The 25,974-nt window shown below is 42.2% G+C and overlaps 1 protein-coding gene across 1 annotated transcript in view; it reads right to left on the bottom strand.

Moving 5' to 3' along the window:
* The window catches only part of LOC119658012 (protein white), a 57,845-nt gene extending 32,636 nt beyond the window's left edge, over positions 1-25,209 (bottom strand). The window contains exon 1 of the mRNA XM_038065238.1: positions 24,865-25,209. Coding sequence (XP_037921166.1) covers positions 24,865-24,921 — 57 coding nt within the window. The 5' untranslated portion in view covers positions 24,922-25,209. The remainder of the gene's footprint in view (positions 1-24,864) is intronic.
* Between the last annotated feature and the right edge of the window lie 765 nt (positions 25,210-25,974).

Here is a 25,974-nt window from a genome sequence, read left to right as displayed (position 1 = left end):
TGGTTCTGGCCCCATCATTGTGGATACAGACCGTTGGTGAGCCACTCTGTCGGCTTGTCAGCTCCTTACCCCCAATGTTCTGCGTCAGCAATGTTTTGTTTAGTTAGCCAAGCTTCATTAGCAAGTGTTGGTAACTGCCCACCAACTGACTTGAAATGATGCTGCTTTTTAGTGTTGATAACGCCGGAGTTTTAGTATTTGCGGGCGGACCCTCGCGGCGAATTTCGTCAACTTTTTTAAATTTTGGGTTAGTTTGGACATCTTTGGCAATCAGGATGGTCTCTGACCATCAGCCACTCGCATTATGTCATTACAGAAGAACGACCTACTGATACCATAGCTGGAAGTTACATAGAAGGTTTTATATACTTAGGTAAACAATAGATTGCTTACAAAACTTACTTCTTTCAAATGAATTTTGCGATTTTTATCTTCATTTATATTCAAATTCCGGCATGTCAAGCAAATCTCGAATTTTGCCTAAATAAACTTCATAACAGGAAAAGTTAACATAAAATTCAAAATAAATTTGTATCTGGTAATCGCGTATTGACGATATGTGAAATGGCACTATTCTCCGCATTCGTTTCATGCTCCCTTCATATTTCTGTCAACCTTCTCAAACCATCCTCCTCAAATTTCCTTCGTTTTGATTCTTGCGTTATCAACAATACAGTATCATTGCCGGCATAGATTTGCTGGGTTGAAATGCCCTCAATTGCACGTTAGAAAACCGGAAGTACAAAGCATCGCGATGCTGATACGATGATCATTTTAGCGATTTGGGTTAGAAATTGTAAAAAACCATTAAAATTATTATCTAAAATATTGGAAAGGCTTATTTTAATTAAGGTGGAATTGCAAAGTAATTGATGAAATTGAAAATGGAATAATTGAAATGAAAGGAGCTGTTTTATATTAGGTAAATGGGAAAATCCTGCATGCAAATTAATTGATATTCGAGGCTTATTTCGAACAGGGGTACTGGGATTTTAGATGTTTTGAATGGACTACATCCAGATTAAGATCGTCCATGTCCTCCAATTCGTACCGTTTTCATTCTTTCGATAGTGTCTATTTCAACAAAATTCCGAATCAGTTTGACATTGTACCGCCTAGCTGCATTGCTCAGATTGAACACCTCTTTATATACGACATCTGTGACCTGACATTCACGAACTTCTAATGGGAAGTTATAATATTTAGCCTGTTTTCATAGTTTTTCATGCTTCTAGGTTAGGCTTTTTGACCTTTGGCCTTAGAATACCAAGTTTGTTCTGAGAGCATACTTTCAAGCTTGGTGCAAGGCATTTAGCCATTCTAAAAATATATAGGCACTCCCAAGGATAACAACACTTTGCACAGCGTAGTTGATAGATGACAGTTTGGTATTCAAATTTTTTTTATTAGAATTGATATATACACGTACAGGGCATTTAACTGCAATGGTTCGAACTGGTTCGGAAGATAGTTAAAAGAGACAAGCTGTATCTCACTGTCAATGTTATTGACTCAATGGTTCGGAACACAAGAAATTGTTCTGTCAGCACGCTCCTGGTGAACCATTTATCCCGCTACTGGAATGGAAACTTAGAGAGAGAGACAGAGAAAAGGAGAGTCGAGGCGTATTTTGGAAATGGACCGGAGATGAGCATTTCATGCAATTCAGACTAGAGCGTTGGACTGCGAGCTTTTGATATCATGCACGTTCACAGTTACCAAAGTAGTCCTTGATCTGCCAACAGAGCCCTAGCCGCTGTATATCCCAGGATTTACAAAAACTCCCTTCTCTATAACTCCCCTTGAAAGTCATACAACATAAAGGGACATTTCCATATTGAATGGCCGAACGATGTCGTGGCAGGGAGCGTACCCATATGTCACACCTCATTGTCATTTGAAGCTGAAAAGCCATCAGACAAGGATGTGATCCATCCAGATCTTCCCTCTTGGTTGTGGCACACGGGTTACTAGTTTTTTGGCCCCATGATATTTCTCATTTAATATTTCAGATTCTGCTGCGGTATCGGTGCGTATGGATACGTGACATTTTATCAACGGGGTGAAAGGGACTGAAGAATTCAAAACAACCCCCCACCCCCATGTTCAATGGAGCAACATGCGCAATCGACTTTCGTTACCTTGCGTAAAATTTTGGACCACGGTGGCTGGTCATAGGTGACAGGAATACTAATTCTGGTCATCCTTAACTTCAATGTTTATTACATATTCTTCTCTTACTTGAATATTTTTCGAGGTTTGAATCCTCGACTTCGAAAAGAATGTTCTATGAAATTTGAAAAGAGCAGCACTTAAAGATATTGAACGTCAATCATTGACATTAATTGGTACTTAGAGTACTTAGTGGATGACACTGCGTCCTTGATAGATATGAGATCGGGGGTTATGAAAACTGAAATCAGAAAATGATTTCAGGAGATAGCGTTTGGTTTAAACAGGAGCTGAAAATTGTCAAATTTAGAGGAATGCTGGCCAGGTCATAAGCTTTCCAGAAAAATTTAGCGTAAACAGTTAAAGACTATGTGAGGAAACGAACTCGAACGAGAAGTAAGACAATACTGCAATGAGAAAACAGCTTTATTGATCTCAATTCGATTCTTGGGAAAATCAACACTAATAGCCGCAATGTGGTTACTATATATATTGGATTACACCGACTTGCAGTGTGGATTATATTAAACCAAACAGAGAATAATAACAATTTAAATACAGAAAATGTGTTCCTGCAAAATGGGATCATAAAAATGTATGCATAATAATAAATTATGAAATGTGATATTTAATTGGGAAATATAGCATTGCGGTCCAAAAGGGCAGTAGGTTGACATCTTTTCTATCTTTGAACTGAAGCGCTATTACAAATAAACTATTATGGTTCCTACACGAGGATGTTATTTATTTCCAGTATTTTGCTTATCATAGTAATAAATCTGCAATCGGAATCCGCGTGTGTGGTATTTTTCAGTAATCATGGTAAGGCATAAGTTGAAATAAACGATGATAGCTTCGCGAGTGCTCTTTTTGAATTCTATTGAACTGTCTATTACTATTATTATATATGTGCTTTAAATCAATTATTTCTGAAATTCACAACAGAATGGTCCTGAAAAATATAGAAATAGCGCCCAACGTGGGTTATGAAAACTTCAAATCACACTAATCATTCTGCTCGCAGCCAACCAATCAGGTCGTTTTGCCTCTTGATAAGGATTCACTTGAGCTTCAGCTCTTGTGGAGAAAATGAACTTCGTCTGAATAATCGTCCCTTAAGGTTAATCAGCACGTTTCTGGAAAACTGTCCTTCATTCAGCCATTCGACACAGACACGGCACAAGGAACTTTTAGACACATGTATATACACAGGTTCCCTTTTTTTTAACCGAAGCTAAGTATGGTATTCATAATAACATTTATTATATGCCCTTTACACATAAGCGAACGGCTATGCACTCTGCGCTTGCGAGGCAAGTTTAGAAATGTAAGCTTCATTAACGTTCACGCCCCTACAGAGGAGACTGCAAAGTCGGAGAAGGATACCTTCTACGAGGCAGTAGAACGAACCCTCGAAGCCTGTTACAGATATAATATCCAAATCGTACTTGAGGATTTTAGCCGCCAAGTAGGAAAGGAGCCCGTATTCAGGCGATACGTTGGCTACCATAGCTTCCCTTAAAATACAAATGATAACGGACTGCGGATTATTCAATTAGCAGGGTCACACGAAATGGTTGTTGGAAGTACCTGGTTTGCGCGGAAAGCGGTCCACAAACATACGTGGGCCTCTCCAGACGGGACCACTTCCAACCAAATTGACCATGTGTTGATCGAACACCGCTACCTCTCAGCCTCGATGAAAGTCAGAACATATAGGCGGGCTAATATAGACTCGGATCACTATCTCGTTGGCCTGACCCTCCGAGCTTGAATAACAATACCACCTAGAATCTCCTCTGACAATCAGGTGAGAGTTAACACTGAAGCCATTCACAACACAGCCCTCAACAACACATATAAGAGGAAAATGGATGCCGCAATGACCGCAGTCAACAGAGGACCTGGAGATGAAGCATCAACAAATGATCTATCCTTATCATGGATACGGCCACAAACATAATTGGCCCCAGTCGCAAAAGGAGTGGGAACGGTTGGTTTGACGATGAATGTAAGCTAGCAACTGAACGGAAGAATGCCGCATACCGAGTAATGTTGCATTCTCAAAGAACGCGGGCACGCGCAGAGACTTATCACGATCTTCGTCGAGCGAAGAAGCGACTTCGCAGACGGAAAAAGGAAGCCTGGGAGAACCAGCAAGTCTCTGAACTCGAAAAGTACAGGAAGCAACCGCACCAGGCGCGCAAGTTTTACCAACAAGTCAGCAGGATGAAGTCTTATACACCTCGGTGCTCATCGTGCCGAGACAAAGAGGGAAATCTGATTTCCGACAGAATGGGCATATTGGAGCGATGGGATTAGTACTTTGATGAACTACTGAACAACCAGAACATCGGCGAGTTGAAGGTCCCACCAACTGAAGACGACGGACAAATACTGCCACCACCAAGTTTAGGAATAATAGTCCGTGCAATTCATCGGCTAAAAAATCGTAAGTCGCCAGGAGCCGATAGAATTACAGCCGAATTGGTTAAATATCGAGGCGACCAGTTACACCAAGTGGTCCATCAACTTGTGCATAAGGTGTGGGACAGCGAATCAATGCCTGATGATTGGCAACGAGGCATTATCTGTCTCATACATAAAAAGGGAGATATCACACAGTGCAACAATTATAGAGGTATCACGTTGCTGAGTACCATCTATAAGATATTCTCCGTTATCTTGCTAGTCCGGGTAGCCCCATACGGCCAGAACATCATTGGCCCATACCAAAGAGGCTTCACTCCAGTTAACCAGGCAAATCAGCAACAAATCAGATTTTCTCTCTGCGGGAAGCGATGGAAAAACTGTTGGAATATAGACAACAGTTGCACCATCTATTCATCGACTTTAAAGCCGCCTATGATAGCATAGCCAGGGTAAAACTATACACGGCCATGAGAGAATTCGGTATCCCGACGAAACTAATAAGACTGACTAGGCTGACCCTGACCAATGCGCGAAGCCAGATAAAAGCAGCAGGGTCACTCTCAAGACCATTCGACATCAATAACGGTCAAGGAGAAGGGGATGTCCTATCATGCGTGCTCTTTAACCTGGCTCTCGAGAAAGTGATCCGTGATGCTGATGTAAATGCAAGAGGTACGATCCTCTTTAAGTCCACCCAACTACTGGCCAATGCTGACGATATCGACATCATGGGAAGAACTACCCGAGATGTACAAACTGCCTTCATCGAGATCGAGCAGGTGGTAATCGGCACGAGATCTTGGGCTGCATATCAATGAAGGCAAGACAAAATATATGGTGGCAACGTCAGCACCGAAGACGAATCAACCAACAACATCAAACCGCACTGGTCAAAGAGGAAGAATAAAGATAGGAGAATACAACTTTGAGACTGTTGATAATTTCTCCTATCTAGGGTCGAAAATCACAACCGATAACAACTACGATGATGAAATCCGCACACGGTTGTTGTCAGCCAACAGAGCCTATTTCAGCTTACAAAGACTGTTCCGCTCGAAACGTCTCACCATAGGCTCACCATAAGCTCTTACTGTACAAGACAATGATCTTGCCAGTCCTCATGCATTCCTCGGAAACTTGGGTTCTTAGCAAGAAAAATTGCGAACTCTTGGCCGTGTTCGAGAGAAGAATTCTCCGAAGAATTTTTGGACCCCTACATGAGGATGGACGATTCCGTAGCCTACACAATGACGAAATCTATGAGCGATACCATGACCGTCCGGTTGTGGATAAAATCCGGCTCAATGGGTTACGGTGGGCGGGTCACTTAATCCGTATGGAGGAGGATGATCCAGCCCGGAAAGTCTATAAGGGCAATATCTATGGTAGTAAAAGAAGACGAGGCAGACGCTGCCTGAGATAGAGCGATGGCGTAGGCCAGGACGCCAGACAGCTCCATATCCTGAGTTGGTGGACCTCGGCGCAAAACCGGGATGTCTGGAGTTCCTTAATAAGGCAGGCCTAGACCGGATACCGGTTGTTGCGCCATTGATGATGATGATGATATACCATTTTGTTAATTTAGGAAATGAGTGATGCGTTTTGCGGTTCGAAATGCCGCGATATCTTCTACGTGCACTGCGACAGTGTTCATCTGAGCTAAAAGCTCTGAAACGAACAGCGTCCATAGGGATCATGGGACAGGGTTAAATTTTGTTAGCCAACAGAGAAAAAAAGTAAAAAGGAGGAGGTTAGTACCCCTCCAGAACCGGGAACGCAAAAAAGGGGGAGATTTACCTTGTAATATTTGGATAGAAGCTATATGTTAAGAAAGGCCTTGAAGTGTCATTAAAAAACACAATGGCAGAGAGGATCCTCCATTGAGGACCACAGCAAAATATTCTCTCTGATCAGAGAGAACGAATCAAGCGCTCCTACAAGCATTCTACCATGCTTAAGGACTCTTTGATTATAAAAGGTTTTCTCAGGGAAACGAATCCGAAGTATATCTTTTCGGATCTTAACATAGAGCAGCCTCAGTTAAAATTGCGATCAATCGCTAATTTGGTGACAAAAAAGGGCAAAGCCTTCAACAAGGAGTATCCTTCGCTCTCAATTAAGTTCCAGTCGGGGAATTTCGAGCCTTCCCAGGAACTCATGAAGGTTTTCAATTCGAAATATATCCGCCACCAGAAGGTCACTGTTGACAGAATCAAGAGTATTGATGATTTGCAGTGTTCCAACTGTCAGAACTTCAAAGCGCGTTAAGTGTACAAAAAGCTACCCTCGTGGGAAATATCCAAGACAAACAAACAGTAATACAGACGCTACAGTGTTGTGCTTCTTACGAGGAAGCCTCTAAAGGTCTTCTTTCTAAAACTACTGTCCAACATGTTTCTAACACTTCTCTTTCAAACGTCTGCAAAATTTGGTTGAAGCCACTTCAGCACAAAAGCTATGTAATTTATAATGGATTTATGGAGTTAAATGTCGTTAAATTGAAACTTCACGTCCTTGATCTCACACGTGTCTACGTGCCACTGCCCAAATGGTATAAGGTTGAATATAACATAATACTATCTAGAAAGACACCCACACCAGCGCTGCCCTTTTAGTCAAGCAAGACTATGATTTTGAGGAAATTGTTATCGAGAACCTTTTCTCACCTCCTGCGTACCGGCGGCGAGAGCTAAAACCACTGGTAATGAATGTCTGTATAAGATGCAGATCCCCAGCTAAGTAATTGGCCCATAACTTGAAAGCCATGGCAAATCTCATGTTAATGTCTCAAATGTCTCATCTTCGGTGGTGATTTCAACACAAAGCAAACTTCTTGAAGTGATACGGCCGTTAACTAGAATCGGGAAAACCTACTTAACTGGATCCCCGGCTGTTACACATAAACCTATTTTGCCGGATTCACCAAAAACATCAGCAAGTCAATCCATCAGGTATGTCCAGTTCGCAGTTGAAATTAATCTCTTTGTCCAATCCTGTGAGTGGCGTGGGAAATCAAATTTCTGATCTATTATCAGTAACCTTGCGAGTGCTAAATGGTCAAATCCAATATAACATTTTCACAGCTGACCTCCCAATACCTGATATCGGCACAGACCTGATCCAACTAGCTGGAGAAACGCTTGGTTTCTCTTCGAATCTCAAAATGGCAGTTGAGGCCATTGAGATATATTTGGTAGACTTCTGCAAATACTACCTCAGCTGGGGTGTTGAAATAAAGAAGACAAAATCGCAAGTCTGCTCTTTCCGGAGAAAATATAAATATTTTGTTTCTAGATCTATCCACAAAGAAGCTAATAGCTTGAAGGTGAAAATCGGGAAGACCATAGTAGGCAGACCGAAATTGATTAAATGCTTGGGAGTTAAGCTCGCTATAAGTAAGGCGCGGTGCATTGAGTAGTATCTACTATCTTCTTTGAAAGAAAGCAGGAATTAGCACAACGACAAATTATATGTTACGGAGCCCCTACGTGGATCACATGTTAGAAACAGCGCGATCTCCACCAATTTATTCAAACAGGTATCGTTATGGCGAGTATTTTGAGGCCTAAATACCAAGTGGGTGGATCACTTTATTTCTTTTCAGATATTTCGGGTTAAGTAGTTTTTGAGACTTGGCCCTTGAAGTGAGTAACCTTTTTCGAACCTCCGAATTCCTCCCCTTTGCGATCAATAATAACCTCTCGCGCAATAATCTATTTTGAAATCAGGACCTTGAAGTATGTTAGAGTATTTCATTGAAGACCGTAACGGTACACTACAGTACACTGTAGGAGGCAATGTGGACAGCGTTGCGCTCGCAACCAACGTCAAGACTAATAACGTCTTCGAAAAGTGCTATTCGAACCCTTAAATTTGATATCCCATATGACTATATTCGGGGAAAACAATTTTATATCCCCCTCAATCGTGGAACTCTGTTACTCACTGCATGCAAGGGGATTCGCCAAATTTCGTATCAATAGGGGAGCTATTAAAACATGGTGAGAAAGAGCACACAAGCAGAAGCTGAAACCGGCCATCCAAACATCCAAGTGACACCTAACCATAGTGCCATCGGCCGGACATCAAATAAAAGACTGCAAAAAACGGTGGTAAAAGTACGGAAAGGGAGAATTCTAAGCCCTTAGTGTAACCATCGACAACCGAAGCGAAACCTAATGGAACCGAAAATGGTAGATGGACCATTCCCAAAAAGGTGAAGTAGAAATCGAAGGTGCGAATTCTCCCATAGGCAATTGTTATCTCAAGCAACGCAAATCTGTCGTACGCGGATATACTAAAAAAGGTCTAAGCTAACCCTGACTTGAATTACCTAGGCAGTAATGACCCAGAAAGGCGATTTCATGTTTGGGTTGAAAAATTCAGCCTAGGCAAAACTGATGACTTTCGAAACCAAGATAAGAACTATGCAGAAGGTGCAGGAATAAAGTTGTATTGCCAAGGATTGCAATAGGGAACCCAAATCCCAATTCAGTGAAAAAAAGGGACGGGATAACTGGCATATTGTCTGAAGTAGCAAATGCTCGCAATTCAGGAAGGCGTTGGCAGCGATGAAAAAATGAGTGTGCAGTAGACAAACCATATAATGTACCATGGGCCAGTCGGCCGGTGGGTTTGTGTGGATAAAAATAAGCGGCGTGTAGATGTGTAAACGCTACGGGCCACCCAGTCTCACATTGTCAGACTTTGAAGACTGCCCCGGGCCTGGAGGGAACACCGAACAGGGACCTTAAGCTCGTCATGAAATTTAGACCGGACATCTTCGCGAGTTGTCTGAAACATGAATGTCCGAGGGGTTATTTTCTACAACATGGACGTGCCAGAACAGCAAATATTGCGCGGTAGTGGCCCGGGATGTGGAAAATGCATTCAATTAAGCCAATTAGAGTCGTATACGTCCCTGGCGACGAATGGTGTCCCACCTATCTCGCTGCCATTGTGGACAGCTACTTGTGAGAATGAAAGCTCTGGTATAATACCGATGAGGGACTTTAGGAGTACGTTGTCTCCGGGGGGGGGGGCTTTTGGGGGGGGTCCCACAAGCCCCCGTACTGGGCCTACTACTGTGGCTTCGGAGCGGACCACGGTGGTAGCATACGCCGACGACAATGCACTGGTTGTTATCTCACACACTGGCGTTTCCCGGCCAGTGCCGTTTGAAGATTTCGAGGTATTAAAAAAAAGACAGATTTACGTACGGACGGGCGGACAGACAGATAGTGAACCGATTTAAATAAGGTTTTGTTTTACACAAAACCTTAAAAAGGGGGCGGTATAAGAGCGAGCTAATGCTAAACATCTTTGAGAACACGTTCTCAACCTTACTGAAAGGTTTTTCGAAAGAACGGGCAACCATCCAAACACCAATATTGGACGGATATATCGGCGGGGTAGAACATGTTCATTAATAACATTTAATAGGAACAGCCAAATGTGAACACTAACCTGAAATACTCTACATTTTATCTTTTGGATATTTCCCTAGCAGGGGTACATAGAGGTTAAAGCGCAATCAATTTAGGCACTTATTTTAAAAAGTAGAATTAGTTAGGATTAAGTATTTATGTATTAAGTTGAGGTAGGGTTAAATGAGTAATTTTGATTCGTCTCTTGCTTGTAAAGTGGGTGCAGTTTTATAGCTGATCATTACCATCATCAACGGCGCAACAACTGGTCTCCGGTCTAGACCTACCTTAATAAGGGACTTCAGACACCCCGGTTTTGCGCCGGGGTCAACCAATTCGATATCCCTAAAAGCTGTCTGGCGTCCTGACTTACGCCATCACTCAATCTGAGGCAGGTTCTGCCTCGTCTTCTTTTTTTACCATAGATATTGCACCTATAGATTTTCCGGGCTGGATCATCCTCATCCATACGGATTAAGTGAACCGCCCACCGTAACCTGTTGAGCCCGATTTTACCCACGACCAGACATCGCTGGTAGATTTCGTCGTTATGTAGGACTCGGAATCGTCCATCTTGATGTAGGGGGCCAAAAATTCATCGGAGGATACTTCTCTCGAGCGCGGCCAAGAGCTCGACGTTTTTTTTTGCTAAGAGTCTCCCAGGAATACATGAGGACTGGCAAGATCATAGTCTTGTACAGTAAGAGCTTTGACCCTATGGTGAGACATTTCGAGCGGAACAGTTTTTGGTAAGCTGAAATAGGCTCTAGCTAGGTAGGTAACAACCGTGTGCGGATTTTATCGTCATAGCCATTATCGGTTGTGATTTTAGATAGGAGACATTTTCAACGGTCTCAAAGTTATAGTCCCCTATCTTCATTGTTTTCGTTTAACCAGTGCGATTCGCTGTTGTTCGTTCTTTCGGTTTTGGTTTTGGTGCTGACGTTGCCATCATGTACTTCGTATTGCCTTTATTAATGTGCAGGCGGAGATCTCGCGCCGCCTACTTGATCTGAATGAAAGGTAGACTGTACATCTTGGATTGTTTTTCCCATAATGTCAATATCGTCAGCGTAGACTAGTAATTGTTTGGACTTGAAAAGGATGGTGTCTCTCGCATTTACATCTGCATCGTGAATCACTTTCCCCAGGGCCAGGTTAAAGAGGACGCATGATAGGGTATCCCCTTGCCTTAGGCCGTTGTTGTTGTTGAATAGTATCGAGAGTGATGTGGCCTCGCACATTGGTCAGGGTCAGCCTATTCAATCTTATTAATTTCGTCGGGATACCGAATTCTTTCAAGGCCGTGTACAGTTTTACTCTGGCTATGCTGTCATAGGGGGCTTTCAAGTTAATGAACAGACACCACATTCTAACAGTTTTTCCATCGTTTTCGGCAGAGAGAAAATCTGATCTGTTACTGATTTGCCTGGAGTGAAGTCTATTTGGTATGGGCCAATGATGTTCAGGGCGCATGGGACTATCCGGCCTGGCAACATAGCGGAGAATATATTGTAGATGGTACTCAGCAACATGATACCTCTATCGTTGCTGCATTGCGTGATATCCCCCATTTTATGTATGAGACATGCCAGTCGTCAGGCATTGATTCATTCATAGTTGATAAGTTTAAGTATTATAATCGTTATATAAATAATTATATAAGCAGAAAGTTAAATGCACTGAAAGTCGGGTGGGCCAAACAATAAAATTAACTTAGGTATAACTACTTCTTCTCCTTCTTATTCTTTTTCAGCCTTTGACCCCTCAGAAGTGAGGCCGCTTTGTTTTGATTGGTTGCGCCATTTCTGTTCTGTTCTGTTGAGGCTCTGATTTGGATGCAGTCCATTCATCGTTGCTTTGGCCTGTCTTTTGATCACTTCCCATCGACCTTAACCTTTAGACTAATATTGGCAAGTGAATTTTCATTAGCGAGAATTACTTGATCATATCATCGAAGACGACTTGCTCACAATTTCGATCGTGAATATCTGATCAAAGCGTGTTACCTCACTAGCCCAACGCAACATCTTCGTCTCCATTACCGCGACAATTCGTTCATTGTCTTTTATAGTCGACCAATACTCAGAACTATAGAGGGCGACAGGGCGAATGACACTTCGGTAAATTTTCGACTTGAGATGTTTGTTAATGCGTCGACCACAAAGAAAGCTAGTTGCGGAAAGCAATTTCATAACGCAGTTCACTATTGACTACTAGGATTCATCCGAGATATAATAACCAGTAAATTCTGGGCAGGTCACTGCCATTGACAGTGATAGTGCCAGTTTGATTAGGATCGGTCGTAAAAAGACTTAGTTTTATTTAGATTCAATCTGAGACGGTGTTGCATGAGGGAATGACGAGCTGTTTAAAATCATTTTTGCTATGAGATGTCAGGAAAACATCATCTGCATATAGAAGTACTTGGGGCGCTGCACGTTGGATGTCTTGTGCGAAGCACAAGAACAAAGAGGAGTGGTGACAGGCCGACGACAAAGACATGGAGCAGTTTTGATTTACATGTCATACTTCAAACTTTACTTTTTGGATCGCGGCAAAGCAATTTATCCCTACACACGAGTTCTTTTGGCACTAGGTGCTTTCGAAGAGTGTACCAGATGACTTCGTTTGGCACATTGTCAAACGTCTTCTCCAGATCCAGAAATGCATTGCATTTTAAAGAGGCCGATGCTTCCCAAAGTGTTTCACCATGAATAACCGCGCAGCGTGTATTGCATGAGTAATTCCGCAATTCTAGACAAACCCGGCTTGATTCATGGTTATTTGAACGATATCCGGAATACGGTTGTCAAGAATGCGTTCAAAAATCTTCATGGCATGGGATAACAACCAGAATGGGCGGTAGCTCTTCGCTTTGCTGAGCTCATTAGCGATGTCTTTGCTTTCCCCAATTCGTTTTATTGCTTCTCCGACTTCAGCGGTGCTGACAGATGGAATTGTTTCAAATGCAATGCTTATGCAAGCGGAGGATGAACAAATTCTTCTGCTGAAAATATTCCTGCTATCTAACCATCGCGGTTCGTCGATCGGTAAAAACTGCACCATTCTTGTCAATAACGTAACACTAGTATTCAATATCTTGTGTGGGTTGACGTAGACTTTTGACAAATTGATACAGATCTTTCTCGCCGTCCCGAGTGATCAATTTGTCGTACAGATCTTTGTAATGGACCGCTCGGGTAACAGCGATCGTTTTCTTTGCTTCCCGAATGGCATTCTTGTAAATTTGTCAATTGGTCATCATTATTCCAAAGCCCAGTATCTTGGTTGATGAACTGTTTACGAGGCTTGGTGACCCCGAGGGTTGTATAGGCCGCTTTGTGGATCGTGTTCTTAACATCGGTCCACGATTCTTTGGCATTCGTTATTGTTGGAAATCGTCTAAGTAATGGCGGCTTGATTCGCAAGACGGTAATCAACAGCCTATGTTGAGGTGCGATGGCCTCATAGAGAACGGCGTTTCATTCATTGACGATGATAAAATGTTGGCGTCTTTTGAGAATATAGTCAATATGTCTGAGGATGACTAGAAGATCATAAGTGTTTAAAAAATCGATTATATGCTCGCCATCTTCATTGCGTGCTCCAAACCCTTCTCCTCCATCGTACTTGTTGCCCTCTACCTTTTCACCCAAGGTCATCCACAATGGCGATATAGTCATGAGCAGGCACGTTACAGGCCGTTACATCGAGAAGTTGCCAGAAGGCATGTTCGACTTCTTTAATGGCATCACGGAAATCCTCTGAGAAGGCAATGCCAACACCGTATTGGATGTGTGGGCTAAGTTTATAACCATTTGGACAGCGTTCGCGTTCTATGCCGCAGCTTTTGTCACGAGTCTTCTGGGTTTTTTATAGAGCATAAATATCAATGCGAAGGGCTCTTGTGAGTTCCTAAATCATTCTGGTGCAGGTGCCAATATTTAGCATGTAAACACGTATTTTTTTTGCCCGGACTAATTTACTTCCTATTGTAAGGATATTTACTATATAAATGTAAACCACTATTAAAAAATTTCATCAAATTAAATCAGACGATTTGGAGACCACCTAGTAATTTAGAAGAGTCCACCATTACTTTGCTGGCCAAGGCAATACATTAGGGTCCTCTTTAGTAGCAAGATCGATAATGGAGTTTCGCCCCCCAATGAGTTGAAAGCAACAATATTTTTAGGATAGTGTTGAAGCGTATATAATGGAAAGATGAATGTAATGTAGAGTGCTCGTTCTAAGTTTTAACTTCTGAAGGAGGGTTAGGTATCAAAAGTTTCATAATCAGAGAATAACTTCTGTTTGCGATTCTTACTATCTTTCTTTCAATTTTTTACCACCAAGTCAACATATTGACCGGACGGATTAATTAAACTGGCTCAGACCCACATAATTAATTTTGGAAAAGTTCAAGTTCAAGTACAGAAAAACATTTTCTTAAATTAATTAAACCCAGGGTATTTTGGGGAAAATTTAATGAGAACCCTCAAAACTTTCCACTCACCCTTGACCTCAGCAATGCAAGTTTTGTGTTTCATTCATTGATAAATATTTCAAGTACTCTTCAAAAGCACACTTTTAAGGACCCATTTCATCGCAATGGATGTAATAAATTTTCTTTAAGTAGGCGGCCAGGTTACCGAGAAATATTGTGATGGTCATTTTTCACTTGCTCATTAAACGGCTCTCACAATTCATAGTTAGTTGCCCAATATATTTTTCCAGGATGAGCAACTTGAAGTACCATAAATTTAAGAGTTTTGAAACGATAAGAAGTGAGGACAGAAGTAGGATATAATTACTGGGGTATTTATGTTATGTGGGGTGAAATATCGTTGTCTATTTTGGGAGAAAGTTAGGACTTTAGAATGGATTTCAATGCAATTCAAAAGCGACGGAGTATGCCATCCAAAAGTTTATGTCATTATGAGTTTCGAGTAAACCTGGAAACTACATTTAAAAAATCTTTTTCAAAGTGTTTCTATATTTTCTATTGCTAGTTAAGTAGCGTGCATAAATGTGCTGAACCGTATCAAATGGATTCCCCAAAATGTGTCATACTAAAAAATGAAAGTTCTTAATTTATGGTTACACAAATAATATCTTCTTCGTAAAAACTTGAAACATCTTCGCCTAGCAGTTATCCCTAAAAGGAAGTATACCCAAATTAAGCTTATCTCTTAAAGTGACTGCATCATGATAGGAACTTTCAATTAGCGATCTAGCAACGGAATTAGTAAAGTGTTATTCAAGCGTTGCTTTTTCTTATTTATCTGAAGAGCTTGCTTAATAAGTGTAAAGTTTTCGTTGAGAAAAGCCGAAATTTATTTAGAAAAAGTGCTTTTCCCTTACGGAAATATACTAGGGCGCGGATTTTGGAGCTCTAAGATGGTGAAGACTGGAAAGAAGAGGTCGGATGCGTACACAACAGCTTTATTTTTGATCGTGACCCCTGGAGTTTCCCCTAAAGATGGCGATATTCTGTGGGAATGCCTGTTGAAAAAAATATTTGACCCTGGACCGAAGCCAAGGTCTAATTGCGATATCTTCCATCTCTAAGTTCATCATCGTTAACACCGAACTGAGCAGGACAGAGCATGCCAGATGTTAGACATGCGGCCCATGAAGGAAGGCAGAGGACAGAAACCTTAACTGCGTTGGACTTAAGACACTTGCAAAGTTGCCGCTCATTTGTCTTAAGATGGTTAAATTTGCTGTCAAAACTTGATTGGCAAGTTGTGTCAAGTTTTCTCTAACGTCCATAGAAGGCTCTCTTTCAAATTCTTCTTGAGAGCGCTTTCAAATAAACTCAATAAGAAATTAAATGTATCCTTATTTACATTGCTCTTGTTTCTGGACGACACAACGGTTTTGGCATAAGCACTGCGGTCGATTGCAAGCTTGAATGGAACTTCCACTGTAATCCAGAGCTGGTGTCTTCGTAACGGACTAGGACTAGCTAGGGAGGCAGGAATTCAGCTGGTATATACAGTCAAGTTAACGTGCTGCAGGACTATGTAAGACCTGGGGACTTTCTTCACAACGGATTCATATATTGAGAAGTGAAAAGGAAAGTAGCTAACTGCGCATATAGGCTTGATACTATTACCGTGTGAACAGCGGGCAGTCAAACGGTTATTTGTCCATCTGGACATTCATTGGTAAACATCTACTGGCTCAGATGTCTGCCCAAATTTGTCTTTGAAAAGATATACTCCGCCATAATCACTAAGAGAGATGAATTGTTGTTAACTGGCCACGAGTCTTCTGGGATTACTGACTTAATAATCTTTACCGACGGATTAGTCATGGAAGACGGATCGATTATGGAACTGACCCGATCACTCAGAAAAATGGCGACCATATTCCAGGCGGAGATATATTGCGATTTCATTGGTAGCAGGAGAATGTTTGCGATAAAAATAGCGGGGCTGCACTCATCGAATCTTCTTTTACGGGCAACGTTATTAGTCCTAAGTACTAGTAACATATCAAGCCAGTTCGTGTAGAATTGTCACAACAGTGACTGGTAACATCGTCGACTGAACGAAACAATCCTGCTGCGGGTCTCCGGTCATTGCTGGTAATGAGGAAGTTGTTAGACTGGTTTGCCAAAGGTCTGGATTCGCAATGGTGGGAACAGAGCTAGCACTTAGCATCCGGTGACCCACTCTCAGGTCTACTCTGAAGGTTGAAATTATAAGAATTCAAGCAGCTGATATTTGAATTTGTGAGGAAGGCGGACCCCTAGCACGTCATTTTTGTTGTCCCTTAATAAGTGGAACACGAAAACCCTATTATGGATTTTATCGGGATATTGCCCTTTAAACTGTCATATGGAAAAAATGAGGTGAGGTCCTCGGCTATATGTAACCAATATGAGGAGAAGGAATAGATGGTCCGCATTTCACAAGCAGCTGCCCGGCCTCCTCAGATCTCAGATGAAGAAACTTCCGTAAGGCTTTCATCACTGAAGAATTTGCATTATCAGTTTCTGGAAAATGTTTCCAGATTCGCAAAAGCCTGCGAACGGTATAGGTAAGCAGCCATTGAACAGGTGATTTTAGGGGATAGTACAATGGGCCTAACAGAAGGCCTGAGTGCTTGGAACTACTAACTAACTACCTTCTCGCCGTCGAGCAGTACGTTTTATAGCTAGAGTGCAGAGAACGTTCCCGTTACCAGCATGCATTGAATATGCTGGGTTCGGCGAACCACATCTAGTGTCACTACCACTATAAGGAATAGGGTGAGAGTTTCTCGTCTTTCATGAGCAAGCTCTTTCCAATCGATTTCGACAAAGATGGGGAAATATTCTATTTCTTCTTCATCATCCGCAACATCAATGAGCAGGCGGAATGTTCGACTTATCCTCTTGGAATGAAATAATGGGAGCATATCAAGCGTACGGAGAAACAACTTTTTTAGCCCCTATGGGGTTTTATTTTTATTAGCCATCCGCTTCTGGTAACAAAGTTCTTAATATTAATTGATTACAAGGTGTAGATCTCTCTTCGCGTCTTCGAAGAATTTCTGGACCGAGGGTGTACTTTTTGCTCCTCTAGTTTGAAAATCAACCTGAGATTACAAAGTTCTCTATTTTAAGAACTAGCTTTCCAATGTCAACACAACTTTTAGTTGCCTCCGGAAGCAATATAGTGATGGTGGTTATTTGCTAAAAGTAAAGAAGTCTGATGCAAAGATTACGACACAAATATTTCTGTAACTTCATTGTCTTTTTAATAAAGATTCGCTCTTCCGTATTCAAACTTCTTATTTCATACAACGAAGCTTACCCTACAAAGCAGATGCAACCACTTCCCCAAGCTCGTGTACACTGCGAATAGTGTTATAGAGAGAAAACCTGCGCCTGCGGTGAAAATGATTGGACTATACGTTAATACGTTATTGCAACATGCACGCCCACGAAAGAGGGAGAGAAAAGGGATGGTTCCTTGAACTCTCGCTGGCGCATGTTATTATTATTCTGTTAAGGGAAAGAGCTATTGTGCCTCTTTTACTGGTTATAGTGTACCTATTGATCACAGTATCTCAAGCAGGCCTGTAACCGTTAGGAACTTTAGTATGTTCCCCACTTCCAGATGTTTCAGCTTTGCATCTGGTATTAAGTGTTCTCCCAGGTGTATCGACCTACTTTGCACAAGTGGCGGATACTGTCCCAGGACGTGTATAGAGGTTTCGTCCTCCTCCTCACAGAACCTGCAGGCAGTGTCCGTAGATACCTCTAGCTTCCCTAGGTGATAGTTCAGCCGACAATGACCAGTGAGAATTCCCACTATGATTCGGAGGTTCTTTTTGGTGAGGTTTAAGCAATCCTTTGTACGCATGGGTTCGTATTTCCCCAATAAGCACCCTGGACTGCTCCATCCCTGGTAGGCCCGCCCAATATAGTTTCCTCAACCGTTTTTCGTCGTTTCTTAGATTCATAGCCATGAAACCGTTTCCGATTCCACAGAAGGGTTCTGGCCCGTGTAAAGGCATCCCTGCTCCGTTCTTGGCTAGTTCATCCGCTGCCTCGTTGCCTTCCAACCCAGCATGACCTGGAACCCAAAGTATCCAGACCTTGTTGGACGAGCGGGGTGTATTCAGTCTCTTAAGGCATTCCCATACCAGTTTAGAGTTCACCTGGTTGGACCAAAGTGCCTTGATCGCTGCTTGGATATCGGTGAGAATAATTATGTTCTGCCCCCTGTAGTTCCTCTGCAGATTAATGGAGGCACATTTGTCTATGACGTAGTCCGCCTGGAATATGCTAGTGTACCTGCCCATTGGCTCAAAGTACATTTTCCTTGGACTAATGACCGGCACCCGCTCCGTCTGCTGTGAGGGATCCGTCAGTGTACCAAGTAATCAGTTGCTGGTTTAAGCCGTATGTCGCAGCCACGCTCTCGCAGTTTTCGTTGTAACTCCAATGTGTTTCAAACTTCTTATCGAAGTGAAACCTCGTTGTCATGTTGTCCCTCGGTATCGTAATTCGGGATACCGCCTAGAAAGGATATCAATCTTCCTTCGATTTAGACAACTACCCGCCTCACTCATACTACCGGCCATTTCGAATATTGATCTCCTTGCCTGCATCTGTATGTGCAGATGGAGAGGGGTTAATCCCAGAAGGACCTGCAGGGATGCCGTTGGGCATGTCCTCATTGCCCCACTGATACACAAGCCAGCCAGCCTTTGGAGCTTATGTAATTCCCTAGTTTGTGTGCTGAGTTCGGTTCTTTCTGCCCAGATTACCGCTCGATAGGTAATCATTGGCCTTACTATTGCAGTATATATCCAAAGTAGTATCTTCGAGCTGCAACCCCATTTTTTTCCTGCTATGGATCTGCAAGTCATCAGAGCCCTCGTGGCTTTCCGACAAGTGTTTCCGACATGTGTCTTCCAGAGTAATTTGTGGTCTAGCGTGATTCCCAAATGTTTGACCTCTGCTTCTAGTTTCACTTCCATATCATGTAATATTATGGCTTTCAGGTGATCCAGCTTACGCCTTCTAGTGAATGGTACTATGGTGGTTTTGGTTGGGTTGATCCGCAGTCCCACCTTCCTGCACCAGGTATTAGTAACCCTTACCCCAGTTTGGACTCACATAGGGTATCCTCATATTTGCCCCTACAGATTAAAACAATGTCGTCCGCGTAGCCCTGGACTTGTATTCCAGTATTAGTTAACACGTCCAGGAGGTCATCCACTACCATATTCCACATCAGCGGCGATAGTACTCCACCCTGTGGACAGCCTTGAGTGGTGTTCATGATAATAGAATTTGTACCTGTTTGTACCTCTATTTGTCTGCTTTCTAGCATTTTGCCCATCCAGAGTGCCAGGGTGTTTCCCACTCCTTTGCGGCTCAGAGCATCATTTTGGATATCGAAGGAGCATTCGACAACACACCGCACACAGAGATACAGGATGCCCTGGCGCATGTTAGAGACTCTATAGGTTTTCTATGAGCATGCAAATGTTGACAAGTATTGGATCAGTTTTTCAGCTTACCTACTTCTCCAAATTCGAAGATATTTACTCAAGGCGAATGATTCGCTGAAAAAGCTAGTCGATGTCATGAGCTTAGTCGATAGTCTACTGAACGGAAGATGAGCATGTCCTCCAGGCAAGAGCAGCAAGAAGAACACCGATAATAAGAACAAGTGTCGGTTAAAAAATGCAACCTTCACCGATTGTTTATTCGAGTTCAAACTCCTCTCAGAGTCTTCCGCAATAAGATATTATCCGATGTCAAAAAGAAACAACATGTGGCATATGTCGCTCTGATAATACTTTTTAGTTTCTCCGGAATACCCTTAATGCTATGGGAAGTTTCTTCGAAGTCGATGTAGAGCAGGTGGCGCGATAACCTAAATGATCCGTAGGGTGTCAAAGTGAGCCTGTTTTCTGTTGATCAGGTGTGCGAGGTGTTTGTTGATGCGTTCCAGGATGATTTTAACTTAAATCTTCGCGACAGCAGAGAGCATGTAAATACTTATCCAGTTGAGGTGATCAATACGAGCGCTCTTCTCCGGAATTTTAACGTTTATACCTTTTCCTCTCTCCACCCACTGGCAAAGATATTAGATTCTCTGGATTTACGAATTATTGGAAACAGTAACTTTTCACAGAGTTCAGGGTCTACATGGATGATCAATGAAGGTTTAACTTTACCTTAATCGATCTGCTTTTACGTTTCCGTAGGTAGCTAGTTCTTGAGACGTTCTTTTGGAGTGTGGCCAAAAACTTCTCGGAGACGAGATATAAAAACACTTTTGAGGGCGGTTCATTTCTCTTGGATGGGTTGTTATGCAGCAAGAAAGGTTTCCCGCTGTTGCACAAAAGATGAATTGCGGAAGTGGTCCGTATTGAATTTGGGGGGCTGCTGCTCTATTCGTCCATGAAGCCGTGAGATGTTAAGGTAGGTGACCATCAGATGATGCTATGCACATTCAGTAGACAAGTGATCTTTACCACCTAGGAGAGGACTAAGCCTTCAATAATGGTAGCAGCGGAGATCAGCCCGCAAGAGAAGAATTCTCCCAAGAATCTCAAATCATAATCCAAGAGAGAGGAAATTCCAGGTAGATCTGGGGTAGCCTACCTTCACCCCAGGCCCGACGTTAGCTATGCTAATGCGGTGAAGAGCATTGGACTGGCCTTACTATCAAAAATAAAGTACCAGGGGTGCACGTGGTGACAGTATACTTTCGGAAAGCCGCAGCAGTTCAAACGAAGAAGCCTCTGCGCCTCGTAATCACTCAAAACATAGATCTGCACATGAGATTATGGAGAGCTTTTAGAAGCAAGTAGGTCGTCAAGGCAAACTCCTCGCGACTAGGGTACACGATCGATCCTTGGAGGCAATTAAATGCCGTAACTCCCTCATCGATTACAGATTTAGCAGGAGACATCAAATGGAAAGCCTACTGAGATTCCCGAGGGAACCGCCGGGCCATAGTAGCCGGAGGTGCAGGATCGAGAAGGGAAGGTGAGTTGTTGCCAAAACCTCGATCTTCGAGAGCTTAATGCGAACAGCGATACGCAAGGAGGAGCCATGCCCCTCCGGCATGGCTCCTCCTTGCGAGGTTGATCCTCCTTGTGAGGTTGATACTCCGACATTGGAGAAGAGCTCCAAGCACTAATGGAGCCAATGGCCAGCACTGAAATAACCCAGGTAAATCTCCACTCCTAAAAGCACAGTAATTGCAAAAACAAGGGTAGCATTGGAAGAATAGTGGCTCAAGAACCCTGGGTGAACCGGATGCAGATTCCCGGTCCGCAAGTAGGAACAATGGAAGTAATTTGAGATTGTAAAAAACGTAAAACCTGCATCATTCTCAAACGAAATTGTAAATATATATGTCTTTCAGAGTTTCTAACTGGAGACCTCGTTGCTGTCCAAGTCTCACCGGAAGCCGGGAGAAGAACGCGAGGGGAGACGACACGCGGGTCCCAGCGGTATTAGTCGATTAGTCGTCCACTTCTCCTCTGCTACGATGGCAACGCGCACCATGGAGAAGCAGCAACATCGATCGAAGAGGTGGGTACCCTGTTGAATTCATAAGTTAGAAATATATAACGTAGTGATCAGCACCTAACAAGAGGTACTAGACATAACCCCAGGGAACACTTTGGTGGGCGAAGCAGAAAGGCGGGACATCTACTGAGAATAAGGAGGATTGTGTACATCAGCTTCTCAGAGCTCATTTCCCGAGGTTCTACCTCACGACGGAAGGCAACAACATTCTGCCTGACACCCCAACAACGAAAAAAAGGGAGGTACATATGCTCGGTAGTTAGGGTACGGTGAGCAGTGGGAACCTTTAAACCAACGAAATCGCCTGGAGTAGATGGTGTTTTCTCAGCACCATCCTAGAAATGATCTTAAGGGTGGTAAGGCAGCATAGCTGGCATATGTACCAAGGGCAAGGAGGCGGCCAAAAGTGGCCTTTATTCCTTCATTCAAAACGGTAGATAATATTATAGACTATATTAGAACTAATATTCTAATGCATAATCTGTTTAGCGGGTAAGATGGTCAGCCGAAACTGTCCTACATCAGCTGGCGGATGTAGTACGGGATGTTGTAAAAATAGAAACAATAGCACTGTGTACGTTTTTGGACATCAAAGGAGCGTTCAATTACATATCACACATAGAGAAACGAGATGCCCTGATACAAGAGGGAGTGGAAAGCACTTCGGCCTCCTAGATGGACAGAATGTTTGAGAGCAGGCAAATAGAAGTGCCAGCAGATACTCATTGTATTGTCATGAACATTATCCAAGGTCTTATCACCTTTAACTGTGTGGTAGTTGACGAACTCCTAGGAGAGCTAATAAATCCTGGAATACAGGTCCACGGTTACGCTGATGATATTGTTATAATCTGTGGGGACAAAAATGAGGATATAAGATAAGATATGGAAGAATTTAAACTCGATTACGAATCACTAGTAACTGGTGCAGGAAGGCAAGGCTGCGCATAAATTCAGCGAAGGTTATTATAGCACCATTCACTAGGAACTACAAGTTTGATCACCTGAGAGCCATTAGATCACATGCATGCAGATGAAACGAGTAACAGAGGTCAAACATTTGGGAATCACACTAGACCAAAAAATACTTTGGAAGATTCATGTTAGAGAGATATGTCAAAAAGCTACAAGGACTGTATTGACTTTAAGGTCCGTAGCTGGAAAAAATGGGGATGCATCCCGAAAATTCTATACTGGATATATATTGTAAAGCCAATGATTACCTATGGGACAGTAATCTGGACAGACCGAAATGAAATCAGCACAACAGACAGGGAGTTATACAGACTTTAAAGACTGGCTTGTGTGTGCTTCAGTGGTTCAATGAGGACATGTTTAACGGCATCGCTAGCGTTCCTCCTCTCCAATTGCAGATACAGATACCGGCAGAATGGGCCGGAGTATTAGCGAGGAGGGGAACTGCTGAAATCGAAGGAAGATTAATATTGTTTCTAGGAGGTATCCTGAACTGCTGATACCAAGCAATGAGTTTTCATTTCAATAAGAAGTTTGCAACAAGTTGGAGCAATAGGGCAAATTTGGGCAGCGTGGCCAAGGATCTCTCACGGTAGAGAGAGTTAGCGCCAAGGAAAATGTACTTCGGACTAATTCGTAAGCATACTTCTATATTCAAAGCAGAAATATACGTCACAGAGAGATGTGTCTCCTTCAACCTGGGAAGGAGCCGTAGGGGAGAGAATATTACTATTTTAACCTAAGCGGATATTAAGGCAATTAGATCCAACCAAGTCAATTCTCTAAGGGGTTTCACTGGCTGAATCTACGGGGAATGGAATATTCGAGGGTGTTTATGGGAGATACTAATCCAAGCGGTCGAAGGATTATTTAAAACTCGCCAAAAAGAGAATTTCAGTAGGAATACTCAACGGTCACTGTAGGCTAAATAATCACCTGGGGAAAGTAAGGATATCTTAGGGCACTACATGCAGATTCTGTGAGGATTTTGACGAAACTTTTGGGACAGTGTCCTGCACTTATGCAAGGTAGGTTTCTAGCGCGGTGAGACTTCTATTCACAGTATAATACCAACGGTAGATGGTGGGTTTTTAGAGCAAGCAGTGTGAGCCACTTCCAATGAAAATAATTATAATTGGAGCTTCTTGAAAATGTCCTCTCAAGTATCCTTAAGAAAATGCTTTTATGGTTTGTCTGATATGATGGCGCGGAAGTAGACTATCTGGAGAGGGAAACAAATGTTCTAACGGGGAACATATGTATGTATTTACAATGTAAAACTGTGGAAACTACCTTCTTCACTCTCTTTATTGATAATTTTCTTCTTGGTGCCATTGTTTATTACTTTATTTAACTTTCGTACATATTATTTTATGTTAGTCACTAGCGTGAAATAGAAAACAATTTTATTCATGTCTTGAATATTCGGGCAGCAGATCCCAACTAACTTTTACCATTTACATTTCATTTGCATCTTGGGTTTATCAAGTGATGAGACCTCTAGAAACTTTTATAAACAGACAATGATGGTGATACGAACGCAACCTAATTGTTTTCGAAGAAAGATGGAAATCTTTAAGCACTTCACCATTCGTGGTACACTGTCCTATAGAATCGGAATCATGACGCATAATACCAGCTAATCGCGTTGACAACTTTTGAAATTAATTTAGATGAACTTTGACTTCGTTTTTATAACATGCACAAATAATGAGACATTGAATACTTTTTGCGCGTAGAAGCTGCAACATATTGGTTCTAATATATAAATTCCACACTGGAAGTATTCCTACTCACACTACCGAAGGAGCTATCCTTGATCAGTTGCTCTCGATCGTCGCTGCCTGGAGTCATTTTGGATGGCAAAAATGAACCTCGTTGAGCATGAAGACACACTACCACAATTCCTTGGGACCAAGGGATACTTGCACTACATCCACCTTCACATGAACTTCTATATTGATTCCTTGCTGGATGATTTCCTCAAAACAACGCAACTCATCGATTCACTAGTGACTCTAAAACTAACGCATTCCGGGAAAACTCTGTGTGACTTTTCCGATCGATACTCTAAATTAATTTTCCAAAAGTGGATCGCGCCAATGGTTTCATGATACTGAAATCTGAGCCGCGGCTCAAGTATGATAGTACAAAGTAGGAACTCTCCAGGCATATGTTTACTTGGCGTATGTGACGCTATACAATAGTATCTTGCGTGGCGAACGAAGAGGGAAAACGATAAGGCTAGGTTGAGTCTCGCGCGACATACGGAAACTAACTATGAGTGTAATTTAATGCTTATTGCCAGATGCATTTCCATATTATGTGTCTGAATTTTCCGATGCTAATACTACTTGGATGGGAAGTCCAACGGACGACTTCAGGAGTATGTGTGGGGGAACTCATTCTTAAATTTTCAATTATGTGTTTATTCTGGAGGAGGCCTGCAATTTTTATGCATAGGAGAGTGTTGTGGTGAAAAATAGTAAATCTCTACCTTTTTAAAAGAAGGGTAACTTTTGCAGTCTTTTTCTTCTTGCTACTGTGTAGAATTTTCATGATTTGCATAACATCAAATTTTTAATACCCATGTTTCTTCCTGAATTCAAAAAAATGAAATTAAGCCCTTTCAATATTTTATTTGCATTTGGTCTTTAGCTTTTTTAAATTTTATTTAGAAGGTTAATGTTAAATATTTCCTCAACCGCAAATTTACTAATTCTCAAAATATCTAATTTAAAAAAAAAATTATTGACATTTTTGAAGTTTTGTGTAAAACAGGAGCTTATTAGAATTATTTACTGTCTGCCTAAATGCCCTAAGGTGTGGGATTTTCCCAACTAAACCCACCCGTAATTGTTGTCCAGTGGAATTACCATAAAATGTTATGTCGTGGGGTGGACATAG

The sequence above is a fragment of the Hermetia illucens genome, chromosome 5 (genome assembly GCF_905115235.1).
Source record: "Hermetia illucens chromosome 5, iHerIll2.2.curated.20191125, whole genome shotgun sequence".
NCBI lineage: Eukaryota > Metazoa > Arthropoda > Insecta > Diptera > Stratiomyidae > Hermetia > Hermetia illucens.
The sequence above is the reverse complement of the archived record's forward strand: the minus strand, read 5'-3'. Positions and strand labels throughout refer to the sequence as shown.